Raw genomic sequence first — 24137 nt, forward strand, 5'->3', positions numbered from 1 at the left:
CATTATAGTGCGAGTGTGCTGCTCCACATATGGCTTTGGAAACTTCTCATTCGTGCTGAAATATGGTTTTTCCATCGCAGACCCTCTCCGCAATAACACTCTCTCACCAATACAGTATTTGTTCTAGCAACCATGCCCCCAAATAGAGCAGTGATGCAGAGAAAGAAAAGAAACCCAGATTTGAGTCAGATTCCTTCCACTCCATGTGAGCAAATGTCAGTACTTAAAAAGGACCTCACTAAGGCTCTTGATTATTTGGGCTTCTGCTTAAAGGTTTCAGGATGCTCTAGGTGGTTTCTAACTAAAACTGGGGAAAGAAAGTTCAGTGGCACCTTCTAAACGGGCATTTATTTCAATATGAACTTGTGCAAGACAGTGTTACAACAGACAAATATGGTTAACAGTGGTTCAAAATAGGCCCCACTAGTTTAAGGGTGGGGTTAGCACCACAGGGTTCCTTTTGCACCTGCTTATGCATTTTACCTTTAGAATGCTCAGCAATCAGCTTAGCATATAAGCACACCCAGACTGACATCACTAATATATGCAAACCAGGAAATGGTTTCGCTTCCTGGGCAAAGTAGAAATCCTGGTTACAGTACTATCTAAGTGCCCCACTGCCCTAGAAGGGGGAGGGGGGAATTCTATTAGTGCCCTACCCAAGAGAGTTCAGGCATAGAAAGTAAGCATATAGTTGCCCCCTTCGCCCAGTAATAGAAGTGCCCGCCTTGCACCTTGGCTGGCAAAGAACTTCAATGACAGAGGCTGCTGACTGATGGTGCAAGTAGCAACGGGAGAGGAATCGCGTCACAACCTCCTTGGCAAGAGTTATCCCCAAAGCGAGGGAAAACCTCACTGCAGCCCCCACTCCCGAGGGAAATGCATCTCAGCCACTAAGTGGCTTCAGGGAGAGGGCCGCGACCTTTCAAGCGCCTTTCACGAATGAATGGCGGCGAGCAGCACCCGCTTCACAGGCGCCGATCAACGTCTCCTGCCTCAGTGTGGAACGCCTGACTAGTCGGCATCCATACAGGATCGAAGCTCGATCCTCACTGACCTGCCGGGCAGCTTCGCGCTCCGCTTCCAAAACTGCTTCCTGCTTTCCGCAGCCATGGCTAGGGCCGTGAACCGAGTCCCCCACCGGCTTTGGGTGGGGGGGAACGGACAAGCCGAAGCGATCGGCCCCGGTAGGAGCCTCGGGCCGAGGCCGCCTCACCTCCGCCCTCCAGGGGCGCCGTAGCCACAATCCTCTACCGCCATCTTGGTTCCGGGCGGGTGCAGCCTAACATTGGTCCCCTGGCTGAGAATGTCCACGGCCGGCCAATCCTGAGCTAGGTTCCAGAAGGAACACTAAGCGGGATGGGGGACGAGGAATCAGAAGCCTGGCAGAACTCGGGAGGCGGGACGATTCGCCTAGAGGGCGGGGGAGGGGAGCCACGTGCAGTCCGCGTCCGCCTGGAAGCGGGAATGCGGTTAAACTGTCAAAAGTGATCGCTTTGGGGAAGAAGCGGGAGTCGCGCTGGCGGGGAGTGCGGATTACTCAAACCATGCGGTAAAGGCTTCACCCTGACAGTGTGCCTATATAGTTTCTCAGCCGTTTGTCTCTGTAAACAACAAAGAGGCGATTATTAACTTGCTTCATTGTAGTTTCGCCATTTTTCTCAGATTAAAATTGTAGGTGCATTCTCAAACATACCCATCACTGGAGTTACTCAGATAGCAGATGTTATCCTGTGGAGGGAGGAAGTAATCCTCGCCCCATCCCCTTAGTGAGACATATCAATGTACTTAGGGCTCGTCAGTGTCGCCAACCGTTGGAAGTAGGTTGCTTAATTTTCAGCGAAAATGATGGGAGAGGGGAATAGAGAAGCAGCAACATATAAATCAAGTATAGTTCTCAATATATTACAGGGTCGACTAGACGTAACTCTACTTTTTCTCATTAAATGGCCTGCCTGTTCTTTTCAGTTTATTTCCAAGTTATGTAGAAGATACTGAGTAATTACCAGAATAAACTAAGAGAAGGCCTCGGGTCTCTCTATCCCTGGTTATATGCCTTAATGCAGCCTATGTAGCATTTCTGATATAACCATTTCACCGTGCACCCTGGCAAATTGCTTTCTTTTGTCTCAGACCAGTAAGTTACTTACTGTAAGTTAACTCATTTTTGTTGGATCAGTTGGCCATGGGTACAGCAGGATCTTAAGCACATTTACTCAGAAATAAGCCCAGTGAGTTTTCCTGTCCGTTAATGGAGCCATTTCCACAAAGATTATTTGCTATATTGTCGAAGGTTTTCACCGTGGGACTCAGCTGGTGGTTGTGGGCTTTCCAGGCTGTGTGGCCAATGGTCTAGTCACCAGACCATGGCCACACAGCCCGGAAAGCCCACAGCAACCAGTTATTTCTATAGGTTCAGTGCTATTGGGAAACATTTTGGCTTTTCCCCAGCCATTCCAAAACCAGCTCCAAAGTTTGGGGAAAGATTGCAACGAAGTCTGGATAATTGCTGCAGGGATGGAAAAGTTCAGACATTTTTGCTTCTGCCTCTAGAATCATAGGGTCACAGAGTTGGAAGAAACCACAAGAGCCATCAAGTCCAACTCCCTGCCATACACAATACACAATCAAAGAACTTCTGACAGATGACCAACCAGCCCTCTGTTCAAAAATCTCCAAAGAAGGAAAATTCACCACTCTCCAAGGCAGTGCATTCCACTGCCGAATAGCCCTTCTTGTCTGGAAGTTTTTCCTGATGTTTAGGTGAAATCTCTTTTCCGATACCAAGGGGTATCACATGTCCCTGGGCATACACCATCTAATCGGGGGGGGGGGGGGGCCCCGGGCCCAGGCCATACTTGTCAGTTCTGGGTGGCAGACCTGGCTGCCTCACTGGCTTCAGGTGGTAGACCTGGGTGCCATCACCAACCTGGCTCTCCTCTGTGACAGACAGCTCAATCTCTCTCTCCCACCCCCCTGTATCTAGGGAAAATAGAGCCTAGGGGGAGGGGGGGCGGAAAACTCAGATTTTGCCCTGGTCTCCATTTTCCCTAGATACACCTCTGCCTATACCTTGAATCCACTACTCCTTGTCCTAGTCTCTGGAGTAGAAGAAAACAAGCTTGCTCCATCTCCAGCATATTTAAGCATGCTTCAAATATTTAAACATGGCTACCATGTCATCCCTTAATCTTCTCTTCTCCTGACTAAACATACCTAACTCCCTAAGCCACACCTTATAGGGCATGGACTGCAGATCTTTTACCACTTTGGTTGCCCTCCTCTGGACCCATTCCAGCTTGTCAATATCCTTCTTGAATTGTGTTGCCCAGAGCTGGACACAGTATTCCAGGTGAAATCTGACCAGTGCAGTATAGAGTGTTATTACTATATCCCTCAGTCTAGGCACTATACTGCTATTGATGCAGAGCACAGTTGCATTGGCTTTTTTGGCTGCCACATCACACTGCAGATTCATGTTCAGTTTGCGGTCTATTAAGACTCTCAGATCCCTTTCACATGTGGCAGCTATTGTCCTGCAAAGCAGTCATTTCTTCCTCCTGTCACCTGGGGGGCATTTTTGTTTTTCCCATCAGCAAGTGAATATTGTTAAATTGATGTAATGTTAAGACAGAATGTGTAACAGGTTGTCAAGCCCTGGGTCTGAGACCAAACAAGGCTCCGAAACCATCGGTTCAAAACACTTTATTTGAAAGCATTAATGACCAGCAGAAGAAAAGCCAATTCTGAATTGTCTTTTCCCAACCCCCCAGTATATCACCCCAGCGCTCATCCCCCCTCCCACCTTTTCCTGCGCTACCCAACAACAAAGGAAAGCTGTGAAATGGTGAGACAGAACTCCAAGGCCAAAGGAAGAGATAAGCAACCATCTGGCCTGGGCACCCCTACTTGTTTCAGTTAAACAGAAGAAAAAGTAACTTTCCATCCAGACTCCTTGCTCCCCCTCCCAGTTGCCAACAGATTCCCCTGATGCCAGGGTCCCACCTGACACAGATTCTCTGAATTCCCAGCTTTCATTATACACCGTATATACTCGTGTATAAGCCGACTTTGTATAAGCCAAGGCACCTAATTTTACTACCAAAACCTGGGAAAATGCATTGACTTGCATATAAGCCAAAGGTGGGAGGCTGGGAGGCAGAGGGAGTTCCTTATTTGGGCAGTGACTCCCCCGATGTCATTGCCCAAATAAGGAGCTCCCTTCACCTCTGGGCTGGGTTTGAGGAAGCCCAGCCTGCCAGGAGGTGGAGAGAGTTCCTTATTTGGGCAATGACATCAGGGGGAGTCACTGCCCAAATAAGGAGCTCCCTCTGCCTGCCTTTTCAGCCTTAAAACAGGGCTGAAAAGCTCGGCTTATACGCTAGTATATACAGTATCTAGCCTCTTTTGTTGCAGAAATATAAATGGAAAAGCATATTTGCACAACAAAGGGGAGTTGATACTTTTTTGCAATGGAATTATGATGCATTGACATAACAATATTAAATTGCTGTTTTAAAACAACTGGAAAAGCCATGGGGGTCCAGGGACTGGCGGGAAATGACTGCTGCCCAGCAGACTGGGGCAGTGAAATAATGGGGAATTCCAGAAGGGCTGTTGTGTTTGTCTGTTGTAGCAAAATATAATAGAAGTCCATTAGCATCTTAAATAGTAACAACACTTATTCCAGTGTTAGTTTTTATGAGTCAGAGTTTATTTCTCCTAATACTATGAAGAGGAAATTATATTCCTCATTTTTATAGGAAAATTATTGTTGGAGAAGAAGGGAGAAGTTGGGGCAAGTGAGAATCCATTATAAATCTTTCAGGTGTGATTCTCTGTGAAAGGGACTGAAACACGTTAGAGAAGTCAAAGGTTCCAACCTCTCTCCAGGGCTGCAATTGACAAAATTAATTATGTAGAATGAACAACTAATCAGGAAAGAAGTTGTTTGAAGCATAAGAAAATTAATTGACATCAGTAAAGGGTTATAGTGTGTTGAGAAGAGTCAGTAAAGTTTCTGGAAGGTGACTCCTATTGAAACGGTTAGAAATGACAGTGAGCGAAGAAATCCAAGTCTCAGTTTACACCTGGATATTTAGTTTCCTTATGAGTTTTAATTCATCACTTTCCCTTTCTAGTTGCAGCATTATGTTCAAGAAAATTAAAATGTTCTCCCACTGGTTTCTGAATGTTCTTTTTCTGTACTTTTTGTGTACTTTGATTTTCTCACATGTGAGCCAACATGTTTGCCCAGTGTAGATAGCAGAAAGATACTGTTGGCACATGGTGACATTTATTAAATTATATGCAAATGGATGAGCACTAGATGGTATACTGATGTTATTAGGTCTTATAATAGTATTATCTATGTGTACGGGGACAAAGTTGACATCCGTGTCTGTTCCAGGGTTTGCTTTCTGGTTTCGTGTCTCTGTTGGGTAGTTTTTGATGCACATAATTTTTTTAGGTGAATGTAATAAAACTATGGGGAAATCTGTCATGTGGATGCCCTGTTAGTGCTATATAGTACTGGTAGTCACAGCAGCAGTGTGAAAAGCACTCATGCCTGTTCCTGTGTAAAAAACATCTTTAGCTAGTGTATTGTTGAAGGCTTTCACGGCCGGATTCAACTGGTTCTGGTGGGTTTTCCGGGCTGTGTGGCCGTGGTCTGGTGGATTTTGTTCCTAATGTTTCGCCTACATCTGTGGCTGGCATCTTCAGAGGTGTATCACAGAGGGAAGTCTGTTTCACACTGTGTCTAAGTGAGAAGGGAAAGTTTAGTGTGGTATATTGTCCATGTCCCAGGGTGGGGAACCAATCATTAAGTGTTTGGGTGGAACCTGCTATGCAAAGGATTACTTATAGCTAGGATTAGAATAGAATAGAATAGAATAGAATCTTTATTGGCCAAGTGTGATTGGACACACAAGGAATTTGTCTCCGGTGCATATGCTCTCAGTGTACATAAAAGAAAAATACATTTGTCAAGAATCATAAGGTACAGCACTTAATGATTGTCATATAGGTCTAGTAAGCAATCAGGAAACAATCAATAGTAATGAAAACATAAAATGTAAAATCATAAAATAAAATAAAATGTCAGCACAGGCTATAGTCATACAGTCATAAGTGGGAGGAGATGGGTAATAGGAATGATGAAAAAAGTAGTGCAGTAATTATATAATAAGTATATAATAAATAGTTTAACATTATCGAGGGAATTATTTGTTTTAATAGGAGTGATGGCATTCGGGAAAAAAACTGTTCTTATGTCTAGTTGTCTCTGGTGTGCAGTGCTCTGTAGCTTACGTTTAGAGGGTAAGAGTTGAAACAGTTTATGTCCAGGGATGCGAGGGGTCAGTAAATATTTTTTCACAGCCCTTTTTTGACCCGTGCAGTATACAGGTCCTCAATGGAAGGCAGGTTAGCAGCAATTGTTTTTTCTGCAGTTCTGATTATTCTCTGAAGTCTGTGTCGATCTTGTTGGGTTGCAGAACCAAACCACACAGTTATAGAGGTGCAGATGACAGACTCAATGATTCCTCTGTAGAACTGTATCAGCAGCTCCTTGGGCAGTTTGAGCTTCCTGGGTTGGCGCAGAAAGAACATTCTTTGTTGTGCTTTTTTGATGACATTTTTGATATTAGGTGACCATTTTAGGTCATGAGATATGATGGAGCCTAGAAATTTAAAGGTCTCTACTATTGATACTGTGTTGTCTAGTATTGTGAGAGGAGGTAGGATGGGAGGGTTTCTCCTGAAATCTACCACCATTTCTACGGTTTTAAGTGTGTTCAGTTCTAGATTGTTTTAGTGGCACCACGAGGCTAGTTGTTCAACCTCCCGTCTGTATGCGGTTTCATCGTTGTCTCGAATGAGACCAATCACTGTTGTATCATCTGCAAATTTCAGTATTTTAACTGATGGATCGTTTGAGATGCAGTCATTGGTATACAGAGAGAAGAGAAGTGGTGAAAGTACACAGCCTTGGGGGGCCCTGTGCTCATTTTACAGGTGTCTGATGTAATTTTTCCTAGCTTCACCTGCTGTTTCCTATCTGTTAGGAAGCTTGTGATCCACTTACAAATGTGCTCAGGTACTGCTAGCTGATTTAGTTTGGTTAGAAGAATGTCCAGTCTGATAGTATTGAATGCTGAACTAAAGTCAACAAAGAGGACCCTTGCATAGGTCTTTGGCGATTCAAGATGCTGTAGGATATAGTGCAAAGCCATATTAACAGCATCGTCTGTCGATCTGTTTGCTCAGTATGCAAATTGCAAGGGGTCCAACAGTGGATCCGTGATGGTTTTCAAATGGTACATCACTAGCCTTTCAAAAGTTTTCATAACTACAGATGTTAGAGCAACTGGTCTGTAGTCGTTCAGTTCCTTGATGGAAGGCTTCTTCGGCACTGGGACGATAGTGGAGTGTTTGAAGCAGGAAGGAACATAGCACATCTCTAGTGATTTGTTGAAGATTTGGGTGAAAATGGGGGCCAATTGGACAGCACAGACTTTTAAGCAAGAAGGTGTTATCTTGTCTGGGCCTGGTGCTTTTCCAGGCTTCTGTCTGTGAAATAGATCTTGCACTTCCTTTTCTGAGATCACCAGGGGTTGTAAACCCAATGAAATGGGTTCAGTTGTAGGAAGTTTGGCTATTGTTGGTGCGTCTGAGATAGAGGTTGTGGAGAAAGGTAACTGTAGATTGTTTTCAAACCTACAGGATTACAACCTGGAAGTGATTTTGTATTCAATTACCGTCTCAATCTTCTGTTTAGGATATGCCACTTAAGGAGAAGAGAACCAAGACAATTCCCTGCCTTCTGACCTTCTTCCAATCAAAGAAATCCTGAGCATGTCAGTCAAAAAGTTAAATACCAGGTCAGTGATTTGAAAAACAGTTGCAATCCAACATGAATTTTATAATTGCAAAATGTAAATGGATGTCTTTCAGTTAATTGAACCAGGGGATGTGGACAAAATACTTGCAGAAGTGAAGCTTGAACATGAGAGAGACCCTGCTGGCTCAGTCCAGTGGTTCATTTAGTCCAGTACCTTGTTTCACACATTGGCCACCCAGGTACCCTGGCTAGATGCCAAAACTTGCCCAGAGGTTGCCTCCTAGCAATGCATTAATGGGCTTAATGTCCCTGGAGCTGCAAGTTCCATTTAGTCATCATGCTGGTAGCCAGTGATATACTTATAAATCTGTCCAACCTCCTTTTAAAGTCAGCTATGATAAAGCTCATCGTTTTAACAAATGAACTAGGTTTGGAGAAAGGCAACCATCATTCATGGAGGCAGAGCCATATGCTTTTCGACATCTCGAAAACTACATTACATCTCTACTAAACTGCCTATGTTGTCCATGAAAAAAGTGCAAATCACAGTGCATAAAGGGCAAAAGCAGTGTGCCTCATCAATGCCCTGGAGGGACTGACACTGATATATGTCAGAAATCTAATGCTGACAGTGTGTTTTCCATACAGCTAGACTAGGTGCACCAAAAAGCATAAAAATACACAGATCAATGTATAGACTTTCTTGTTTCATAACTCCTTCCCGCTGTCTTCACAGAAAATGTTACAACAATCACAGTTCTGGTCTTGTGATACAACAGTTGTGATTAAAAGGTGAACTAAGGGGAGGATATAATCAGAGGAACCATTTCAAGATTGGAAAGGTAAAGTATGGGTTTTAATTTCAGCAGTGATTAACTCCAGAAACTGGCAAGATTGGTTACTCAGATCAATATTGACACTTTAGTGCACACAGAAAATTTTAAGACATCATTTACTAAGGTCTGCATACGGCTTTAGAATTTGGAATTGTTAGAGTTTGGAGGCTTATTTAACAGTTAGAGGACAAGTGGGTCTGGCTTTCCATCATCAAATATTAATGCATTGTGTACAGTCTGATGGCTGATTAAAGAAGAGTAATCAAATAATCCCCAGATTCTGAATCCTACAGAAGAGGACTAATTGTGTCAATAGACCAGCATCTGTCAATATAACAAGGACAGTTAATTGTGACCTTATAGATAGCAAGAGTAACAGTGAACATACATTCACACACATCCTAAGCATCTCCAACTGGGCTAGGTCCACTATTACGTCACTTGCTTTGCCTTTCGAGTGCAACAGGCATATTGACAGTTCTTCACCTCCAGACTCCATCTCTTCATGTAAAGATCTGTTTTTCAATTATAGTTGTAATGCTAGTTATCTATGTCCAACTCAACAGTAAGTAGCTTTGAAATCAGCAGGTAATCGACAAATTGGAGGCCAACACACACTTGTAGTAGGAGAAATGAACAATTTGAAAATTCCCCCTCATCTAGCCCTTTTCCTTCAGAGATTAAGAAAGCATCATGACACACACCGGTTTTATGCCTAATGAAGGTTTTGGATTTGGATTAAGAAAGCAATGAGCAGGCCAATTTCCTCCCTTCTCTTCATTTTTGTTTTATGAACATTTCAAGGACATTGAGTGTGTACGTGAACAGTCCTAATTAGGCTATTTTGGGGGTGGAGGTGGCTAAGGATGCCTTTGTTGCTGTTAAAGGGGAAAAGCTGGAACCCACAGTGAAATGCAGTTCACTGTGGGTCATTGTCCTATATAGCTTGGTTTAAGGAAAGATGGGGCTTGTTCCCCAACTCATCCTTCCCTGAGCTGTTTCTGAAGCTCTTGCTGACAGCAAGCAGCCTTCCAGTGCTCTGAACTTCAAAACTTGTAGCCTTAGAAAGAAAAATATATGGTTGGAATATGAGATAGGCCAGGAGAAACTCTCTCTCTCCCACTCCCATCCTATAATCAGTTTTATGTAACTCGGAACCAATATACGGCTTGAACTAAAGCTATCTTGGCTGATGCAAATTTATTTGCTCTGGTTAGCAGATTTATTTGCTCTGGTGTAGTTTACGGCTTTCCTAATGTAGCCTCAACCTTTATTTGTTTGTTTGTTTGTTTCATTTAATAGGCTGCCCTTCCCCTTTCAGACAGAGCGGCTCACCACATAATTAGAATACAATAAATATCTATATACATTAAAATCAGCATTAAAACCTCATCATCAAACATTCTCTAATTTCAGTGATGCCAACAATTTCAAACAGCAATATTTACATCTTTGGGTGTAATACAACGCCCCAGTTGGTGGGGGCAAAATACTAAAAAAGGGAAACAATAAAAAGAAAACAAGAGAAAGGGAAATGGGAAAAGAGGAAGGGGAAGAATGGGAAGGGAAAGAATGGGGGGAGGGGAGGGGGAGGGGAGGCCAACTGGTGCCACGGTGGCCTCAACCATACGACTGGTAGAACCGCTCCATCTTACAGGTCCTGCAGGATCCTGGTCTCACTAGACAGAGCATTCCACCAGGCTAGGGCCAAAAAAGCCCTGGCCCTGGTCAAGACTAACCACACTTTTCTAGGACCAGGGACCACCAGAAAATTATTTCCTGATCTTAAAGCTCTTTGGGGAACATACCAGGAGAGACAAAGAAACACTGCCCCCAGACAGCTAAGGGTTTTGTACATGAGTACAAGCTCCTTGAACCTGATCTGATGCTCCGCCTGGGGCCAGTGCAGCTGGCAGAGCACTAGTTGGATGGATGCCTGTCCTGGGGTCCCAGTCAGAGCCCTCACTGCCACATTCTAGACCAGCTGGAGCTTCTGGAGCTGACCCAAGGGTAGCTCTGTGTAGAGCACATTGCAAACATCTAGTCTGGAGTTGACTGTTGGTTGGATTACTGTGACAAGATCAGACTGGGAAAGGTAGGGCACTAGAAGCTTTGCCTGGTGCAGATGGAAAAGTGCTATGTGAGCTATGTACGCTACCTGGGCCTCCAGAGATAAGGAGGCATCCAGGAGCACACCCAAACTTTTCATGGTAGATACCGCCTTAAGCTGAATGCCCTCCAAGGTTGGCACACACCACCCAGCCCCCATTGATCCAGCCACAGAACCTCTGGCTTGGATGGATTTAACTTCAGTTGACTCTCTCGCATCCATCCCACTACAGCATCCAAACAACTGGCCAAAATCTCTGGGACTACTTCCAGATGACTTCCACCATCAGATATAATTGAGTGTCATCAGCATATTGATGGCAGCTCAGTCCAAAGCTCCAGTTCAACCCAGTGAGGGATTGCATAAATGTGTTAAATGATATTGTTGAGACAATCACCCCTTGTGGGACTCTGCACACCGTGTGGCAAACAGAGGTTCTCCCCTCTGTCCCTGACCTTGGAGGTGACTTGGATGGCTTTGATGGATAAATACGGTTACTATTAGACCAGATCACTTGCACCTTGGTTTTCAAGAAGGCAAACTGTGTTTTTCCATCAAGGTGGAGCATAATTTTCTCTATATATAATTGTGGGGTAGTATACCAAACTGTTGTATGGTCCCTGACCCAAAGATTCCGTTTATCATTTAATTTAATTATCTAAAGAAGCACTCAACATATTTAAAGAGGATCTTCAAGAGTATATTTATATTGTGCGGCTACCTTTTTGAGACCAAATTATGGACATTACTTAATGTCACAATCCAATCAAACTCATTGTATGTTGAAATGGAAAGTGCACTGGGTACTTAGGCTGTTCCTGCACTGGGCATTTCTTGCAGATCAGTACTGTTTCAAACACACACTGCCATCTGATCTGCTCTTTACCATGCCCTTACAAGCAATCATTTGTCCAGCTACTTTCCTTCCATTTTTCAGCTGAACGAGGTTAGATATGCTGTGCAATTATAACCTTAGGATGGCTTCAGATGGAGCAACATAAAAAAGAAAAGCTTTATTCAGGAACCATACGCACTGAAAGTATCCTGAGAAATCAAGCGCCCAGTTGTACATGAACAGAATTGACAGTTGCATTAGTCAGCACTAGAGGGCAATAGAATGCTGCTGTGAACAGAAATGAAGTACCTTTTTTGTTGTTGAGGTTATTTTTTTTTTTGCACTGTTTTCCTGTTACTGCAGATGATACTGTGAATGCGATATGATGTCCAGTCGGTTGTTACATTTAGAACAAGACCAAGAGTAAAGGAAAAGACCCTAATTATCTGTGCTGTTCTCAGAGGCATACCAGCACAAAACAGAGCCCGGAAGAAGGCCTTGTTTTTGCACCCCCCTGGCTTCTGATAGAGGTGGGGTGGGCAAAAAAAAGGCCTTGCCCGTAGCAGGCTGCCGGGGGCCCCCCCTCCATCAGAGGCTGTGAGCAGGCATTGTCTCTGATAGAGGTGGGGGGGAGCGGCGGCAGCAGCCGGTGCCAGGCCTAGAGCCTGCTGCGGGCCCGCCAGACACTCCCGGCTCGGCACCGGCTGCTGCTGGGTTGACACCCCCCCCCCCCACCTCCCATTGGAGGCTGTGAGCAGGCACGGTCTCCAACAGAGGTGGGGGGCAGCACCAGCAGTCTGTTCTTTCCCCAAAAACTGAAAGCACCACCACCATAAGAACTTAGGACAGCAAATCTGAAAGCTACTATAATGGTTTATGCCCAGCTACACAGTATTTGCTCTTACAGTGGTTTCAGCTTAGAGAAAATCAGAAATCAAGTCTGGTTTCCTGATGAAGTTCTTACTTAAAACATATGGTCTTCTATATTTTCAAAGTGCCTCACTGTTTCAGCAAATCCGAATGTTCTCTTCTGAGTGTTAATGTGCCTATGGAACCAGATAGCCTTGAGTTCCTGTTTGGTTCAGAATGTCTTCAGTAAGAGTCCCCAATTTTTTGAGTCTGTGGGCAGCTTTGTTGGGCTGACATCCAACAGTGGGTGCAACCACAAAATAGCTGCCCCAGGAGGTGGAGCCAGTCAGACAATGGCTGCTGCACAGTGGTGTAGCGCCCATGGGGAGTTGTGGGATCACATGTCCTGGGTGGAGGCCATTTGGGTCATGTGGGGGGGCAGAAGATCACCCCAAACCCCTTCTCCCTCCCTCCACTGCGCCCCAGACAAGGGCTCCCAGCCAGGCCCAGCCAAGAGGAAGGCTCCGCCGGCACGCCCAGGGCCAGGAGTGGTGTGGCCAGCGCTGCGGAGGGTGAGCTGGCCAGAGTGAGGGCCTTCCCATTTGGGCATGCCAGGCAGGGAGGTGGCACCAGAGCCGACCTCTCCCCGGCCAGCATGCCCTCCGCAGCACCAACCACACCACCCCGGGCCCTGGGTACACTGGCTGAGCCTTCTCCCCTCGGCTCTGTCAGGCTGCCCAGGACTGCCACCAGCTCAAGCAAGTGGGGCATAGCTACAATGGGGCGTGGGGGCACAGCTAGTGGGGGAAGGGTGCGGGGCGCCATTTTGCCCTGGGCACCACTTTCCCTGCTATGCCTCTGCTGCTGTAGCTTACCTTCAGTCACATAGTGAAGATCCTTGTGCTGTGGGGGTAACTGCTGCTTTGCAACATTGTAATAATCTCAGTCAGAAGCCTTGCTGGGTAAAAGCTGTGCCTGGCACTACATACTTCCTAGAAACTGCTGGCAGGTACCAAGAAATATGTCAGCTCCTCATGGGCACCAATGTTGGGGACCCCTGCTTTTGACCAAGCCTTCAGATGCAGAGAGCTTAAAGGTATTGGCATACATACCATAATATTTTGATAGCATGGACTAAAATGATCTTGTTTCTGGCACAAGCTAAGACTATGGTAAAGACTGCCACATCACTTATGAAATTTCCTGACTAGGGAGATCACAGAAAGCTACATTCTACTGAGTCAGACCATTGATCTATCAAGGGCAATTTCCACATGGTTTATCTTTCCCTACTTGGGAAGTGGGTTCTTTTTCTTTCTCCCCCACGACATTGTGGTGCATTTTATTTTCCTGGCTTTTCTCAGAAAAAAACAGAAATTCAGTTTTTTCAGCCTACATAGCAGTCATTCTCTTTGACCATGTTCATATGGCAGCCATGTCCTTCCCTTGTTCCTGGGTTACTTTTTATTTTCTTTTTTAATCGGTACTAGAATATCATTATATTGATATAAAACTGTAGCTATAGATGTAGCAGGTTTTCTGAATTCTCAGCTTTCATTTTTTTAAAAAAAAAGAAGTCTCCAGTTCTTTGTAGAGATATAAGGGGAAAGGCATATCCTTACAAGGTAAGGAGCTAAAGACTTCCTTTTAAAAAATTAAAACTAAAAATTGAGAAAATCCTTTACAACTTCAGTTACAATAGTATGCTAGGACAGATTCTTTTTATAATCCCTAAAGCTCTGGAGGCCCAGGGGAAGGAAGTCGCTGCTTCCAGGGGCCTGGGGCAGGAAAACTGTAGGGAAACCTTCCGTAGCACACCCTGTTGCTGCTGCACTTTATCTGCAGCCACACCAACAATGGGGAAAGCACAAAATCATGTCCCCTTGTGGAAGCATGGTCCGTCCATATTTATTTATTTATTTATTTACCACCAAATCCCCAAAAGGCTCTGTTGTTGTCTGCTCCATCTGACAAGTGACTCGGCAAGGCCTCAGGCAAGTCATGTCCCAGCAAGTCACCTCTTTGCTTTCTTTTGGCTACAAAGTGAAAGCATTTTTATTTTTGCTCATCATTTAACAATTAGAATTGTTGCTGTTTTAGAATAAACAATTTTCAAATATGGGTTTAAAAGTCAATAACATTAGGCTTCTACTGGCCATAGCTGCTCCATGTTATTTGCAAAGACAGCAATGGTTTCAGGTTTCAAAAAGTTTTATCCAAAGCAGATCTCTTTCAGTTAGCCTTCAAGGTGATTTGCTGGGCCATCCTAAGTACAGTTATATCCCTCTAAGCCCCTAGCAGCCAATAGGTGTACAAGCTGAAACTGCTTAAGATGGCACTGTTGGGAACTATATAGGTTTATAGACTAGTGAACTGAGCACAAAGCAAATCTCCTGTCCAGTGGGTTATGCTTCAAGCCCTTGCAGAATATGGCATTAATAGCCCCTAAAATCATCAGTAAATATATGGGGAAAGGACCCAAGGCTCCTATAGCTGGGTTTATTACATTCATGGGGGAAGACATCAGAAGAAGTGTATCAGTCTTTTGACCCTGCCAGAATGTATAGCAAACTGCTACAAGATAAAATCCTTGAGATGCTTGCATCTTTCCAGAAACCCACATGCCTCCTTGGGCTCTGTCTTTCATTCTGAAAACAACACTTTTAGGGTTCTAAAAGCTGGACCAATACAGATCTCTGTCCTGCAGATTTTTAAGGAGTAGACAGAAGCATTTTCTTGCTAGTGGTTGGAAGGCAGGAGGTTTGGCTTGTGCCAAAATATTTTCTGTTGAACGGCAGATCTCTGACTAGCTGAGAATTCATTAAACTAATCAGTCAGTACAATAAAACAAAGTCTATACCCCCTTGCAGTAACTGACATCTACTGTCAGTACTGTTTCAATAAGTGCACAAATGATTGTGACATCATTGTCATTCAGAGCTAAATTGGAGGCGTTTTGATACCTCCTACTCTTTAAAAAGAGGCAATAAGTCAAAATAGAATTACAGTTTTATAAAATTAAATCCACCCAATCTCTTTGCTCAAAACAAAATGAGAATCGACTTAAATAGAAATTGAGAAAAAAAATAGTACGAAGTCTTGGATGGTAACTATGGACTGAATCCCAGTGTCAGGACAGGTTGGCTGCTGTGGTGATGTAGCTGAGCTCCGTTAAGAGGGTATTTTATTTTATTTATTTAACTTTATTCTATTTAGTTTTAATTGTTTATTTTAATTGGGCTGCGGTTCCTTCAAATTATATTTTCTTTACTTAGAATCTGACAGTCATTTTCTGCCAATGGAAGGCAAGGCACTTCTGAAGAACAAAACTATCTCTGTCCTACTGTACGTACTCCAAATGCTGTTCCAGGGTACAAGGAAACCTGAGGAGTAACAGGGGAGTAAAGTGGGCATCTGAAATGAAAGGAGAAACTGCCCATAATTACTGCCCCTTCTGCTGATGGAGAACTATCTTTAGATTTTATCCCATGTTTTCTGCTAGAGAGAGGAGGAAAGAAGAAATCATTTTTGCTGGTTCCCCTTTCCTATTGCAGACCCCCACCTTTCCCTCATACTGTCTCCATGGGACTAGCCCTTGGGGACATGATTACAGGGGACACCATATTGGAACAGGTAGAGGAAAGGTCAGAAAGTTCTCTTCTTTGAGCAGTTCTCAGCCAATGCTAAATCGACTGAAGCCAAATTATAGCCCTGGATACAACAGAAATAAGGAGCAAAGTTCTTCGGGAGATTTAGTACACTGGTTTCATGAAAAGTCACTTTCATTTGTGGAACAGAACTTTCCGTTGCACCCATTGTGCTGTGTATTAAGTTATCAAAGGCTTAAGAATGAGCTGAACTTTCAGCCAAGGCCTTCTAACATTTTCATAGAAGTTGTGTGTTGTGTGTCTGAAATTTTTTTAAAATTTACATTGAAGGTGTTTCAGTTGTACTGCATTCAGTTATACTGAAGCATGTATTTAATGCAAGTCAAGTGTCCAAAGTGCTTCTGATATATTACAACAGCTCCATAAATTAAATCAGGATGATCGATCCCAGCGTATTGTATCTCACCTTTTTAAATGAGACTTGAGGTGGATTAAAAAGGTAATGGTAGTCCCCTGTGAAAACACCAGGTTATTACAGATCCATGGGTGCTTACGAGGCAGACTATATTTATGGGATGTTTTGCCATTGCCATCCCCAGTCATCTACACTTTGCCCCCAGCAAGCTGAGTACTCATTTTACTGACCTCAAGGTTGGAAGGCTGAGTCAACCTTGAGCTGGCTACCTAAGCCCAACTTCCATTGGGAACAAACTTAGGTCGTGCGCAGAGCTTTGAGTGTAGTACACTGTCTGTGCTATGGGGCTCTTTGTGGTGGATTACAGATTACAGAAGATGAAAGACAATTCAATCAGACAGCAAAGTCCTCCAGAAAACAATGAAGTAGGACTATGAGTATAGAAATGGGAAACAATGCTAACAAAAAACATGTTTAAGGCAACAAATGCTGAGGCATGACATATAATGGAGAAAGGGATTACAAATGTAATCCTTCATAAAAATTCCCTTCAATATACAACTGTTTGGACATCTTGTGGAATGATACTGTAGAAGTGTAGCAGCTTTCCAGATCACCTCAGCAGGGCCATTTCAGCGTGACGTTGTGATCATATTGTCAGATCTGGGAGATCCAGGTTCAAATCTCTACCCTGCCATGGAAGCTTCCTGGATGACTTTAGGCCAGTCACATACTGTCAGCCTAAGCACTTCACAAGGTTGTTGTGAGGATAAAATAGAAAAAGGTAGAATGTTGTAACCCACTTTGGGTTTCCAGTAGAGAGGAAAATGGGGTATAAATGAAGAAGTAAAGTGGGTAAATTCCACAAAGCAAGAACCACCACAGAGGATGCATGTGCATAGATAGCTACTGACCTTACCAGTTTTCAGGGTGACATCTTCAGAAGGCATTACTCAGATAAGTGAAGCTGTTGTGGCAGGGCATAGCAAGAGAGGTAGTCCCACATTGCTTTGCAGGTGACAACCAGATCTTTGAATTAAACCCAAGAACTGTTTGGTCACCAGTGGAGGATCTGCAGAATGTGCATGACACAAAGCTGAGCAAATATTGAGCCCCGGTTCTGAGTACAGTAAGTTCATGCTTTGACATTAAATTGACCATATAGGAATATCTTAAATGTTAATACACCAGGAGACAGTAACTTTATCCTGTTAATGCACCAGAAGAGAGTAATTTTATCCTGAATGGTGCTGTGGTGTCACACATTAATAGAGTGATAAGTGCTGGGGAAACATTTAAAACTGCTTAATAGAAGCTCGCTTGTACTTCATTGTATACTGAATAAAGATAAACTTTGACGAGCAGTCTAAAAGGCCCTGAGAACTACTTTGAAGTATTTGTTTGGGCAACATGCGTTAAGTACCATGAAGGTTGTGCAAGAACAAATGTTAAAAATGAATTAAACAAAATAAGTTTATTGTACAGTGCACTTAAAATACAGATTAAAAACATAGGCCTTGAATTTGGCCTCTAGATTGAAACCACTGGACTAAGTAGTCCACAGTGTACATTAAATAATACAAATAAATATCCACGGTTGATGACATACAAATAAGACTACAGTCACAGTAAATCGCACCAAACACATTTTGGCTCAATGGGCCTGCTTCAGTAGTTACTAATAGACACCCATACAGACCAACAATAAGTGTTGATATAAACCAAAACAAGTGTTGTTTAATTCTTACACATTTCCTATTATGTGGCCAATTGGTGATATAATTAGGATCATGGATCTTGTTCCATGAGTTTCATGCTCATACATAAAAATGTATGTTTGTAAATTATATCTAATGTTGGCGCTTCATTATATCATGGTGTGTATGTGTACATCAACCGGCAATCTGACAAATTTGTCAGAACAATTGTTCTTGGTCTAATTTATATTTCATCAACCTATGGATTTTTATTCAGTAGGGCTTACTTCCAGGGAAATGTTGCTCTTAGGACTGCAGGCTTAACTACTGCCACCCACAGAAATTAGATCTGTAGTTTTAGTCCTCCCACCTAAAAATATATCTAAATCAGGGTTTCCCAACATGGTACTTGTGGGCACCATGGCCCCTGCCAACTCCTTTCCTGAAGTCTTCCAAGTGTGTTTAGAAAGTGAGTGTGGCTGGGTGGCTGAATGAATTCTTTGCATCTGTCTTCACCCAAGAGGAGGTGAGGAAAATTCCTGCACCTGAACCAAGCTTCTTAGGAGGCGAATCCGAGGAACTAACGAAGATAGTGGTAGACAAGGAAGAAGTTCTGGCAGCCATTGATAAACTAAATGCTACCAAATCCCCTGGCCCAGATTGCATTCACCCAAGAGTTCTTAAAGAGCTCAAGCATGAAATTGCTGATGTTCTCACTTTAATATGCAACTTATCCTTGAAATCAGGCTCCATCCCTGAAGACTGGAAGATGGCCAATGTCACACCAATCTTTAAGAAAGGATCTAGGGGGGACCCGGGAAATTACAGGCCAGTCAGTTTGACATCTGTTCCTGGTAAATTAGTAGAATCTGTCATTAAAGATAAAATTATAAAACATGTACAAAAGCAAGACCTGCTGAGAAAGAGTCAGCATGGCTTTTGCAGAGGCAAATCCTGTCTTACAAACTTACTAGAGTTCTTTGAGGATGTAAATAGGCATGTGGATAAGGGGGAACCAGTGGACATTGTCTACTTGGATTTCCAAAAGGCTTTTGACAAAGTTCCTCACCAGAGACTATTGAGAAAACTCAGCAATGAAGGAATAAGAGGGGAAGTCCTCCTATGGATTAAAACTGGTTGAGAAACAGGAAGCAAAGAGTGGGTGTAAATGGGAAATTCTCACAATGGAGAGATGTCGGGAGTGGTGTCCCCCAAGGATCTGTATTGGGACCAGTGCTCTTTAACCTATTCATAAATGACCTGGAAGTAGGGGTGGGTAGCGTGGTGGCCAAGTTTGCAGATGATACCAAATTATGTAGGGTGGTGAGAACCACAAAGGATTGCGAGGAGCTCCAAGCGGACCTTGATAAATTAGGTAAGTGGGCTAAGAAATGGCAAATGCAGTTCAATGTAGCAAAATGCAAAGTGATGCACATAGGGGCAAAAAATCCAAACTTCACATACACGCTACAGGGGTCAGTGCTATCAGTCACAGACCAGGAAAGGGATTTGAAGTCTTAATTGCTAGTTCAATGGGCATGTACACTCAATGTATGGCCGCTGTGAACAAGGCCAAATCTATGCTGGGGATACTCAGGAAAGGAATTGAAAATAAACTGCAAAGATTGTCATGACCTTATATAAAGCCGGTAGTGCACCACACTTGGAGTACTGTGTTCAGTTCTGGTCACCACATCTCAAAAGGATATTGAAGAGATAGAAAAAGTGCAGAGAAGGGCAACGAGGATGATTGAGGGACTGGAGCACCTTCCTTATGAGGAAAGGCTGCAGCGTTTGGGACTCTTTAGTTTGGAGAGGAGACGTCTGAGGGGGGATATGATTGAAGTCTATAAAATTATGCATGGGGTAGAAAGTGTTGACAGAGAGAAATTTTTCTCTCTTTCTCACAATACTAGAACCAGGGGGCATTCATTGAAAATGCTGGGGGGAAGAATTAGAACTAATAAAAGGAAACACTTCTTCACGCAACGTGTGATTGGTGTTTGGAATATGCTGCCACAGGAGGTGGTGATGGCCACTAACCTGGATAGCTTTAAAAGGGGCTTGGACAGATTTATGGAGGAGAAGTCGATTTATGGCTACCAATCTTGATCCTCTTTGATCTGAGATTGCAAATGCCTTAACAGTCCAGGTGCTCGGGAGCAACAGCCGCAGAAGGCCATTGCTTTCACATCCTACATGTGAACTCCCAAAGGCACCTGGTGGGCCACTGCGAGTAGCAGAGAGCTGGACTAGATGGACTCTGGTCTGATCCAGCTGGCTTGTTCTTATGTTCTTATGTTCTTATGCTGGGTGGGGCTGTTGATTGACTGGGACTTCTGATTGACTGTACAGATTTTTTTTAAGTTGCTTTGACATCAGCTACTGCACAGCACAAAGATCTTCACTGCATTAGTGAGGGTGAGCTGTGAATAAGCAAGAAAATATTTTTAAACTGTATGTTCATTTAAAAAGGCATCCTGTTAAACTAGGGCCCTTTCCGCATGGGCCAAAAGCGGCGGCAGCGGGCCGGTAAAACAGCATTTTGGCGGGGACTGCTTGCACAGGCGCCGCTGCCAAATTGCTGCAGCGGTGCCCAGCTCCCGCCAAAATGGTATTTTTGAAACTCGCTCAGGGAGCGAGGTATTTTGGCAATGCCGGCTTCCATTCAGTGCCATGCGAACAGCACTGGGTGGAAGCCGGCGTTTCTCTCCCAGCCCTCCCAAACGCTCCTTACCCCCAGTCACCTTCTGTTGCGTTGTTCAGGCCAGGAGACACGCCCCCTGGCCTCATTCTCCAGTGTTGTCGCTCTGGCGAGGGGGGGCATGTCCCCTGGCCTCCACAATGCGAAAGAAGGTGACCAGAGGTAAGGAGCATTTGGGAGCGGTGCAGCCTGTGCGATGGCTGCGCCGCCACCGCCGATTCCAGTGGGACCGTCCATGCGAACAGTCCCACGGGGGTGCACCGGCATAAACTATGCAGACACACACACCCTCAGTGCCTGTGCAGAGAGGGCCAGAGCTTCTGCCTGAAATATTGAAAAATTACTATTAGGCCCCTTCCGCACACGCAAAATAATGCATTTTCAAACCACTTTCACAACTGTTTGCAAGTGGATTTTGCCATTCCGCACAGCTTCAAAGAGCACTGAAAGCAGTTTGAAAGTGCATTATTCTGCATGTGCGGAATGAGCCTTAGAGTTATACATGACCCTTGTGTCTTTGGCCGTTTTTGCACCACAATTACACTGGGGTTGAGCTTGGAGCATATATGCCTGGGCTATTTTATCCCTGTTTCTACATGCGCACAGTTTCCTGCTTCTGCCCAGGAGGACAGTTAGGAATGCTCCAGTTCGCTTCGCACAGCCAGACTTCTGTATTTGCTCCGGAAACATTTCTGAGCATAGCCAGTGTCCCACGTTCTGATTGGCTGGGCTTTTTTGAGTGGCAGCTTGAATGGACATCAGGCAGGGAGATCAGCTGGCTGGGCAGGAAAACAAACTTGGTCTGCTCCTGATTGGTGTTGATTGATTGATTGATTGATTGATTGATTGATTGGTTTTGTATACCGCCCTATCCCTGAAGGGCTCTGGGTGGTGTACAACAAAATTAAATCATAATACAACTGTACAACAAATCAAAGCTAAACAATTAAGTTTCAATACAAATATATTACTAAATCCCTTTTAAAAACAGCGATTAGTACAAAATTTAAAAATCAAAGTCAAAGGTGCCCAGCAAGACCCAAATTTAAAACCTCCCCAGACGGGAAGACTGCTGACCCCGTCAATAAAGAGATATAAAGCAGAGGCGAGCAGGAGGGGGCACCATTCAGCTACTGGTTATTCCAAAGGCCCGGTGGAACAACTCAGTCTTACAGGCCCTGCGGAATTCACCAAGGTCCCGCAGGGCCCGGACAGCTGGAGGGAGAGTGTTCCACCAGGCGGGGGCCAGGGCTGAAAAGGCCCTGGCCTGAGTGGAGGCCAGCCGCATCATTGAGGGGCCGGGGACCACCAGTAGATTGGCCTCTGCTGAGCACAGAGGCCGAGTAGGGACATATGGGGTAGTATGTGTATGTGTTGTGTATGTGTTGTGGGAATGGAAGAAATTGATCTGTGTTTTTAATGGTTTAAAATAATATTTTGCTGTCAGAGGGAGAAAACTAGTGAATAGGTCTGCTAATTGATTTAAAATAAAGTTTGTACTGAGGAAAATAAATCGAGTTATTGTTCTGATTGGCTGTTGCTTTTGAGCTGCAAGCATCTGTGAGCTTGCCCGGTACCCGCGTTCTGATTGGTTGCTGTTTTTGAGTGACAGCTTGAATGAACATCACGCAGGGTGATCAGCCCGCTGGGCAGGAAAAATAAACCGGTCCCTCTCCTGATTGGTTTTTGCATAGTACAGGCACAAGCAGCGTCATACTGGGATTTCTAAAAAGAACTTCCAAACGTGATTTTTTGCAAATCCCAGGCTAAGGTAAATATCACAGGGGGACACTGGGGCAGACCCTGTGCAGCTTCGGGAGCTGTGTGGAATTCCCGACTGCACAGGGATATTTTCTGTGCTCACCCTGGGATATTCTGATTGTGTAAAAACAGCCATAGTCTCTCCAGTGCAAGCTCAGAATTCTCACATAAAAGCTCCCCTTCAGTGACTCCAAAAAAAAGCGTTTGGGGGCTTCCTCTGCTGTAGAAATGATAGAGGATACCTGCGTCACCAGGCCAATTTGTATTTACTGTGCATCCAGCCTGTTTTATTAATTTAAATGCAAACAAAGGTTTTTCTACCTTCTTTGACTTTGGTACACATTGTGCCAAGTTTTACGCTTTTATGTGTGGAGCAGAACAACCACTGTGAGTCTGTTTCATTTCTGGTTACAGAAAGGAAAAACGTAATGAGTAAATTGTCTACTGAGTAAAGGATACATACAAAAGGTAATAAATACAGTCCTTTCCACCTAGGGCTAACTTTTTCCTTTTGATGATAATTGAGGGAGGTGCAATAATTTTAAAGTTACCAAATTTGTTTCTACATTCTTGTTCTGTTTCTACCTTCTAAAGCAGCCTCAACCTTTCATCCTGCCATCTGAAGCATGGAAGTCAAGCCTACCATGATACTTCTGTAGGCATGCTGTGATTCACTACAGAGTTATCTAAATCCTGTGCCCTGTTGAACTAGTGTATAGAGAACAGAAACAATGGGGTCATTATTTTGGCTCTCCATTGAGTTAAATGGGCATATTTTAGTTTAAACCTCCTCTTCTGGTGGTAGTAACATTATACTGGAGGCTGCTGCGGAATGGGAGGGCTGAGATCTGAAGAAACTTAAAATATCAAATCAGTCTTGCTTCTCCTGTCACTCGTGCTGCCTAGTTGTGATCCCTAAACTATGCCACTGGTGTTATGATGTTGGTCTTGTATTGTTACTGCAGCAATGTTCTGATAGTACAGAGTCCTGGATGGTACTGCTTTTTCTGTCTGTGCAGCTTTGGAGACTTTATTCAGGACTTGTAGCCCCACAAGCTTGCAGAGAAGACTCATAGGATTGCTCAGTAAATTTAGTGAATCTTAGTGGAACAGGGCTATTTTTTTGATGGAAAAATATTGCCCCCTGTAGGTGCTCATACACTTTATGAAAGACTTAGGATCAATGGAGTCATTCTAAAACAATTTTACATTCCTGTGTTACCACTGATCTGATTGTCAACACACTTGCCAAATTGTGTAACCTCCTCTTTTTCTCCAATACTTTACCTCTTATTCTACAATATGTTTACTGAGTTATCTTTTGCAGATATTTATGGAAACATTTTCTATGCACTGATGGACTGAGTGAGTCGTCTTTGTTTTTCAGGGTATTATTGGAGAAGGCAGAATGATCATCTTTTTTACAGGTGGCTATTGTGGCATGTTTGTTAAAAAGTAGGGACTTTTGTAATGGTATTT

At 43.9% G+C, this 24137-nt stretch overlaps 1 protein-coding gene and 1 long non-coding RNA gene across 3 annotated transcripts in view; one reads left to right on the top strand and one right to left on the bottom strand.

Moving 5' to 3' along the window:
• Positions 1–1293, bottom strand: part of TBC1D22B (TBC1 domain family member 22B) — a 49422-nt gene extending 48129 nt beyond the window's left edge. Inside the window, exon 1 of one of the 2 annotated variants that reach the window (XM_048497572.1) lies at positions 1217–1293. In XM_048497572.1, coding sequence (XP_048353529.1) covers positions 1217–1260 — 44 coding nt within the window. In that variant the 5' untranslated portion in view covers positions 1261–1293. Of the gene's footprint in view, positions 1–1057 lie in introns of both variants that reach the window. The other variant, XM_048497571.1, reaches the window with a different exon arrangement.
• A 157-nt stretch (positions 1294–1450) lies between these two features.
• LOC125433619 lies at positions 1451–24137 on the top strand. Its single transcript, XR_007244640.1, has 4 exons — positions 1451–1552; positions 7781–7883; positions 8580–8685; positions 24046–24137. It is a non-coding gene; the product is annotated as an uncharacterized LOC125433619 (long non-coding RNA).

Source organism: Sphaerodactylus townsendi, linkage group LG05, assembly GCF_021028975.2.
Source record: "Sphaerodactylus townsendi isolate TG3544 linkage group LG05, MPM_Stown_v2.3, whole genome shotgun sequence".
In the NCBI taxonomy this organism is placed as follows: Eukaryota; Metazoa; Chordata; class Lepidosauria; order Squamata; family Sphaerodactylidae; genus Sphaerodactylus; species Sphaerodactylus townsendi.